The sequence below is a fragment of the Orbicella franksi genome, chromosome 4 (genome assembly GCF_964199315.1).
Source record: "Orbicella franksi chromosome 4, jaOrbFran1.1, whole genome shotgun sequence".
Taxonomy (NCBI): Eukaryota; Metazoa; Cnidaria; class Anthozoa; order Scleractinia; family Merulinidae; genus Orbicella; species Orbicella franksi.
The window spans coordinates 26976347-26984800 of NC_138148.1; the positions used below are offsets into that span (position 1 = coordinate 26976347).

Genomic DNA, 8454 nt, shown 5'->3' on the forward strand with positions numbered 1-8454 from the left:
GTTCATTGGCCAGTGTCGTAACATGCTGCTCTTTAAGTATCGTGCCCTTCTAATTGCAACAGGTTATATATCTGCAAAAAAATAAAACAACATTTTGTCTTAACGAGAGTCGCAAATGTTCTACGTGGGGGCTGGTTTATTTTTGTTAAAGCCAATTTTTGCCAATTAACTTTGTCTTTTTCGTTCCTAAAAAAGCATTCCTGAATGACAGGGGACGGGTGTGTACGTATATACATCAACATCAGTCAATAACATTTCAAGTCAAGCGAAGTGGCTTCAAATGACTGACGTGAGTCAAAAGCAGAACGAGTCAATTCGAATTAGTTGCTAAGTCTTTTTCGTGTAAAAGCACGTACGTTTTAATACATGTAAAACCAGAATGCTTACACATCTATTTGCTATGAATGGTGAGCAAACATGGTGACAACAAAATCAGTAGCAGTAGCTGTAGTAGCAGCAGCAATATTAGTAGTAGTAGTAGTAGTAGTAGTAGTAGTAGTAGTAGTAGTAGTTGTAGTAATAGTAGTAGTAGTAGTAGTAGTAGTAGTAGAAGCAGTAGTAGTAGCAGCAGCACCAGTAGTAATAGCAGCAGCAGTGGCAGAAGCAGCATCAGCAGTAGTAGTAGCAGCAGCATTAGTAGCAGCAGCAGCAGTAGCAGCAGCAGCAGTAGTAGCAGCAGCAGCAGCAGCAGCAGTAGCAGCAGCAGTAGCAGCAGCAGTAGTAGTAGTAGTAGCAGCAGCAGCAGTAGTAGTAGCAGCAGCAGCAGTAGTAGTAGCAGCAGCAGCAGTAGTAGTAGCAGCAGCAGCAGTAGTAGTAACAGCAGCAGTGGTAGTAGCAGAAGCACCAGTAGTAGCAGCAGCAGCAGTAGTAGTAGTAGCAGCAGTCGTAATAGTAGCACCAGCAGTCGTAGTAGCACCAGCAGTCTAGTAGTAGCACCAGCAGCAAGACCAGCAGCACCAGCAGCAGCACTAGCAGCAGCAGCAGAAGCACCAATAGCAGCAGCACCAATAGCAGCGGCACCAGCACCAGCAGCAGCAGCAGCGGCACCAGCAGCAGCAGCAGCGGCACCACCAGCAGCAGCGGCAGCAGCAGCGGTAGCAGCAGCGGCAGCGGCAGCAGCAGCAGTAGTAGTAGCAGCAGCAGCAGCAGTAGTAGCAGCAGCGGTAGTAGTAACAGTAGCAGTAGTAGCAGTAGCAGCAGCAGCAGCAGTAGCAGCAGCAGCAGTGGTAGTAGCAGAAGCACCAGTAGTAGCAGCAGCAGCAGTAGTAGTAGTAGCAGCACTCGTAGTAGTAGCACCAGCAGTCGTAGTAGCACCAGCAGTCGTAGTAGTAGCACCAGCACCAGCACCAGCACCAGCACCAACACTAGCAGCAGCACCAGCACCAGCACCAGCACCAGCAGCGGCACCACCAGCAGCAGCGGCAGCGGCAGCAGCAGCAGCAGCGGTAGCAGTAGCAGCAGCGGTAGCAGTAGCAGCAGCAGTAGCAGTTAGTAACAGCGGTAGAATATAGTAGCAGCGGTAGCATTTAGTAGCAGTGGCAGCAGTGGCAGCAGCGGCAGTAGTAGCTGCAGCGGAAGCAGCAGCATTAACAGCAGTAGTGGCGGTGGCGGTGGCGGTGGCGATGGCGATGGCGATGGTGGTGGTAGTAGTGGTAGATGAATTTATTTTGTTTTATTCAATAAATTAATAAATCAATCACTTAATTAAAGTACCTCGATAAGTGTAGAGCTCCATCCTCATTGAGATAGCATTTTTCCATGTTGTTGGCTTTATCCGTACGAAGCGTGCCGTGATTGGTGGATTTAGTTGGTGATAGACGACGGTGTCGTGATCGGTATTGCCATCGAACTCCTAAAAATATAAATAGCGGTGAAGAGACATAAAGATGTTTCTGTGTTTAAAAGCGGCTTTTTTTTTTTGGCGGGGGGGGGGGGGTTATTTCGTTTGCAAGAATCGAAGTGTTTTAGACATTTCGCTCTGAAGCGACATTATTTGAATTATTTGGTCAACAAGTTGGTTACTTGCATTCTTTATTGTTACGATTAAAATTGTTGAAACCCATGTTGCTTATTACACGCGAAAGGTTCCTCAACGGTGGTTTTCGATGGAAACGACACATATCATATGATTACGACTTATCGGAATTTCAAGTTTTCGCTTTGAGCAATAATAAATAAATTATTTACCGGCTTAGGGTGGGTCCACATACTGAAAAACTGCAACTGAAGTCACAGTTTTCCACTATACGTACCTCCCAGCCGGCAAATGACATATATATCTTGAAAGAATTTCTTGTATTATAGTCCATCAGATATTCTTGCTCACACGCGATTGTTCTAAAGGTGTCACATGACTGAATATTTCCCAGCTAAAACTGGGAATATCTGAGTGATATCCACCAATCTTTAGATCCCGTGTACTGCGAAAAAATTTTGAAGGATAATTAACACAAAAGCCTCCATTTGCCGGCTGGAAGGTCCGTATAGTGTAAAGCTGTGAAGAGGTCTTGAAAATGCTGCCCGACGCCGCAGGCCGAGCGCAGCATTTTCAAGCCCGAGGTCACAGTTTTTCACTATACGGACCGACCCTAAGCCGGCAAATAACATGTTTAATTTTTTCTCCTGCAGTAATTTTGATTTTACAGATTACGCATGGGTTTGTTTACGCAGCTTTAAATCGGCATTAAATCGGCTTGCACGCCGTCTACTAACGATTTGTAAAAAATCTTGGCAACGAGCGAGCAACTCAGATATTACACAAGAAAGATGTATTAAAAAACAGATTTTTTTTCCTACTTTATGTTAGTTGCATTTATTTCACCATTTAAGTTCTCCAAAATTATTTTTGCGGTGTGAAATTTCGAGCGAAGTTTGAAGTTTTACTACAAAAGCAATTTCTGTCAGTCGTTTCTTTTAAAATCACTTGAAATCAGACTCTTCTACGTAAATTGAATAGCAGAAAGCAAGGAAATTCGTTAAGTGTATTCCACAGAAATTCTCCTAAATACAGCAACGTTCAGAGGGGTAAACTCGACTGAAATTGACTGAAATTTTACGGCCAGAGAAACACAGGATTACGAGCCATTACAGCGCCAACCTACAACGGAGCAAACTCTTACAACTTGAAAGCACTTGACTGAATATACTTACAGTGACTTTCCTTGCCATTTTAAAGTGAACAGAGATAAAGTTGCGTTGACTAATCGTCGATAGATGTTAAAAAAAAGGCCTAAGATTGACAATTACCGCTAACTTTTAGGAGAGAAATTTAGGTAGCGGAAAAAAAAATCCGGCCAGTGGGCCGTATCGTAAAAAGCTGTCCCGGTCACGTGCAAATGATTAGCCAATCAAATTCGAGGATTTAGGATTCCGGCCCGCTCAGATGTTTTAGAAAAAGCTCGGATATTTGTCTTTGGGCATTATCTGTTCGTCAGAAAACTGTTCGCTTCTCGGAAAATATAATGTTTGTGGACAAATATCCGAGCATATTTTCGGGCTAATATTTTCGGGCTAAGTGGAGACCGCTGTTTATTTAACATTTCTATTTACCGCGTCTATAGATTCTCCTTGTCTTTTGTAAAACAAGAATGATGCTCCATCGTCGCTAAACTGCAGCTTGTACTTGGTTACCCACTGTCCAGGAGTGAATAAATTTCTTCCCTGTGTAGCCACGTGTGTTACAGGCGTGATTTTACCAAGATCAACTTGAAGCCATTGGTTCGAATCCTGTGCCAAACTTGTCCAGCCGCCAGGCCCTAGTCCGATTCCGGGAGCTGTCCAGTCCTTGGTATGCAATCTCGCTCGTTCGGGGCTGTGATTAATGTCATATTCTGAAGAAGTAGCTATTTGTGAGTCTGCAATGGCACCGCTTTCCATACCAAGAGCTTGCATATCGCCTATACAATGAAAAAGACATCGGTTATAAAGCTCTTTCGAGAAAGGTTGTCGAAATGAAGAGTAAAACTGAGCACGCGACGACCCTAAAAGTTAGTATGGGTAGAGGTGGTTAGCTTCTACACGTGCTGAATACTCTGTAATTCGTACGGGGATGCATGTGTTCGACGAGAGTCGTAACAGAAATGGAACTTATCGCAAGATAGCAAGCGCACCAGGACTGAAGAAACTATGGCTTCAAAGAATAAGATCAAGAGAGGAAAAGTCAGGGTTTGAGGTATCTACTCGATTTCTATAGAAGTGCATTACTGTACGTACATTTTATTTCGAGTAATCGTCTTGTCGCTCTATTTTTTAGGTCCAGCAACTTCTGCTGCTTTTGAGTTCTTTTGATACTCAAGGTTTAATACCGGATAAGTTGGAAAGATCTTTCTGAGACAATATGGTATTCTGGTCAAATTCGGTTTTGGATTAATTAAGTTTTCGGTTGCATACTAGACCAAAATTTCTGCCTTTCAACATGCTGTATCTACTGATTTGGAATCATAATGAGTTATTAATTTTCCCTCTTGTTTCTTGATCAGTTATAGAAGGATTGGGGACTGTCAATTTGTTAACAAAATGATCCTCTTGATGAGCAGTCGCACATACGGTACATATCTGCAGGAGGAAGGTCAGGGAAGGTGTCAAACACTGCTTGGTCTTTACAGAGCAGGACAATTTCTCAAACTCATTAATAATTCATCAAGTTAAAACAAAGAAAATCGCAACCGTGAAGGAGGTTTGGATACATCATGAACACTGCTTGGTCTTTACAGAGCAGGACAATTTCTCAAACTCATTAATAATTCATCACGTTAAAACAAAGAAAATCACAACCGTAAAGGAGGTTTGGATACATCATGAACACTGCGTGGTCTTTACAGAGCAGGACAATTTCTCAAACTCGTTAATAATTCATCAAGTTAAAACAGAGAAAATCACAACCGTAAAGGAGGTTTGGATACATCATGAACACTGCTTGGTCTTTACAGAGCAGGACAATTTCTCAAACTCGTTAATAATTCATCAAGTTAAAACAAAGAAAATCACAACCGTGAAGGAGGTTTGGATACCCTGTCTTAATCAGCATAGATCTTGACGGTCCTCTCCGTCTACTCCTTAGTTTTTGTTTCGATTGTGAGGATATTTCAAACACTCGAGGCAGTGCCGGTTTCATCGGCTATCCAAACACCTCGAATTTCAAAAATACTCTGCTGCGCGTCGTATCTCGTGTTTGATATATTATAACACAATCCATGACGCCTATTACTCTTTCCCTGATATCTATAACACTTCCCCTGAACTTGTACCTAGCTTACTGTCCCTCAACAGGCATAATACACCAAATAGATAACTCTCATAGAAAAAAGACTTTTCAACAAAGTTTCAAGCAATTCTTCCTCGTCTTTTAGCGTGCTCTACAATGTTTATGAACGAAAATTGCTTGGGGAGAACTGATGTCTCCGTGATTCGGTTTCCCTCAATAGATGCAACTTGTTCCTCGGGATGTGGGCTTCTGAAGTATCCTGCACGTCCTTAGTAAAACACAAAACGCACTTTGCTTTCTTTGCACTTGTGTAACATTTTCCTGGATCACGATCAATTAGACTTTTATTGAATTTTTGCTTTACCCTAGAAATACTGGCGAAGCATTTAATTGAGAATATAAACTTTAACTTTATGAACATTTGAACTCAAAGCAACACAATTCAAAAAGGTTGTACTATTTATAAGGAAATAGTTATATTTGACTTAACTAACGCTCACCGAGGAACAATTTCAGCCTTAGTGTCCCAGATTTAGCACTTTACAGTCTAACCAGAACAAAAATCGTTATTCCAAATCAGCTAGTAGGATTGTTGAGCCAGGAGTACTTTCGCGTCATAGCTTAAACAGATTTAGTTTCGCGCATAACAAAGCTCGGGTTAAGCTTATGCGTAAAGAAGAGTAAATTAAAAGGAAAGATCGTCTGGAGGACATTTCATTACCCCTTTGCACGAGAAAAACGGCTCGGCGTCGGTCATGTTAGACACGTGTAAATAGACTTTCCGATAATGACTTCATTAATTAAGTATTCAAATGGCGCCATGGTGAACAGAACGCAATTATTGCGTAAGCTGTTTTACTTGATATGGAGAATAATCAAGGACGAGGTTAAATGTTATCAGCCCCAGCCTTTAGCCGTTTCGGATGATAAACACTTAACGACGCATTTGCTGTAATAATCTAAAGCCTTTTGTCTTTTGAAGGTACAAACAAATTGAGTTTAAGGTTTGGAATAAAAGGTCAGTTACCAAGACAGCCGTAGAGTTCCATCCTCATGGCTATGTGCTCGGTCCGTGCTGTGGGCGTCAGTCTGATGTATCGTGCTTTGATTGGTGGAGTTAAGTGATGTTTTACCACGGTGTCAGCATCACTGTTTCCAACAAAAACCTGCAGGAACACGAATAAACAAACGTATATACACTGTATATATTACTTATTTAATTGTTTCCTCTTCGAGCGTTCTTGCCAGAGATGTTTCAAACCTCCCCTAACGTATTTTTCAGTTTACTGAGCCGTTTGTGTTGAATGCTGTCCATTCCTGATGTGCAATGACTTACCATCTTCATGATTGCCTCTAAGCGGTGGTAAGTAAACAGGTCTTGTAAAAGCGGCTCGTTCCGATATAGTAAAACATTTGTGCCGAAATGATCATTGAAAGACAATTGAATTGTGTAATAGTTATTTCATTGTGATTGCAAATAGTCAATCAACCTCTTGCATTGACTGGTTAACTTTGTGCGTCATTTGAGGTAAAACAAAAGTACCTGAAATTTTAAGTATTTTACACTGCAATACTCAAAGCAAAATGTGGCTCCGCAAAATTCATAATGGCAAAGGTAAAGTGAGGTAACTGAACACTTATTTATACACGATAAAAATATAACAGTAACGCTGATGTAGTGGTATCTAGAAATTAAAAAAATATATTTACAAAGAAAAGAACCACTGATTACAATACAATAAAATAAAAACTATAACAATAATAGGATACGAGTTGAAGTATTCCAATTTTAACTTTGTTGCCCCCTCAAATATCACGTTGATACAGACTATAATACGGAATAAAGGTGGTGGGTATCGTGAGTAAAGTTTATTGCTTTGCTTTGACTTGGTTTTGCTCAGTTTAACCTAAACGATTGGAGGATTTCCAGTACAATTCCCGGGATGGGAAATACTATGGTTAGTGTGTAGAGTGCTATCGATGGTTGCCAGTTATTCAACCAAGTAGTTCTGCAATGTTTCAAAACGTTATATTCTAACCTTATCTGCGTTCTCTCCTTGCTGTTTAAAAACTTTAAATGAATTTCCATCGTTACTGTACTGTAACTTGTACTGGGTCACCCGTTGGCTGGTACCATGTCTTCCTTGAGTTGCCACGTAAGTGACAGTTGTCACAACTCCAAAATCGATTTGAAACCACTGATGCAGATCATTCGCCAGGGCTGCCCATGCGCCGCCAATACCCTTGTAGTGTAGTCTTCCATGGCTTGGGACATAATTTTCGTCATAATGAGAGGACGCTGAAATCTGTGCGGGCGTTATTTTAAAGTTTTCCATTCCCAAAGGAGCCAGACACTCTAAACAGTAAAAAAAAAAAAAAAAATGATACTCAGAAAGAGAATGGTTTTGCACACGTTAGGATGCAAAATAGTTTCAATAGATGCAAACTCAGGCCGACGTTCCATAACCTAAACATAGTCAGAGATTTGCAACTCAACAGAATAGAGATTTGCAGTTAATACAAACTTGGACTAGAAAATGGTTGGTTACTGTAAACCGCGGCGTTTTAAAACTGAACGTGCGACGTTTTCAGCCAAACGGATAAAACCGTAACGTCCGAATTTACTTTTTGTTGGAAATAAAATTGCTGGGGTTTCTAATCGTACCCATTTAGCGGCAAGTCTGACTTGTCAGCTGTGTTGGAGAGCTTACACCGTAGAATTCCGAAAATAACGCCCCCTCCACCCCCAACCCCACCGAAAATAACGGCTGCCCGAAAGTAACGTTCTTTTTTTTTTTTTTTACTTTCCTATTGAACCCCGAAGTAACGGACCACCCTAAATTAGTGATCTCTTAATATGAAGAACTCACCAAAAGAGAAACTCTCTGCTCTCAAGTGCAATGTGGATGGAACAGCCTCAGTGCGCGAAGGGGTGAACAATTTGAATAGTTATTTGTGACGTTTTTTTCTTGAAACTATGATTTATAGAGGAGCTCCTGCGCGCCGATGGCGCATGAGCGGAGCCCCATACCGTGGAATATCTGGTAACCCATCAATCTCAAAACTTTTAGTGGTCACTTGACTGTCCGTACGAACGTTCACCCGTCCGTACGTTCATCCGTCCGTACGTCCGTGCACCAAGCCTATTGCCTTGAAATATAAGAGATTAGTATAATTTCCAGAGGTGAATATAAGAATTGGTTATTCTGATTGGTCGAAAAGCTCATCATATAACGCTATATTCACTCCGC

At 41.5% G+C, this 8454-nt stretch overlaps 1 protein-coding gene across 1 annotated transcript; it reads right to left on the reverse strand.

Moving 5' to 3' along the window:
- Positions 1–63: 63 nt before the first annotated feature.
- Positions 64–7600, reverse strand: LOC145484519 (EGF-like repeat and discoidin I-like domain-containing protein 3). Its single transcript, XM_081463121.1, has 5 exons — positions 7243–7600; positions 6231–6369; positions 3550–3896; positions 1714–1852; positions 64–71 (listed from the first exon to the last, which is right to left on the reverse strand). Exons 1-5 carry the CDS (start codon positions 7537–7539, stop codon positions 64–66), a joined length of 930 nt encoding a protein of 309 aa, XP_081319247.1. The 5' UTR covers positions 7540–7600.
- Positions 7601–8454: the final 854 nt, after the last annotated feature.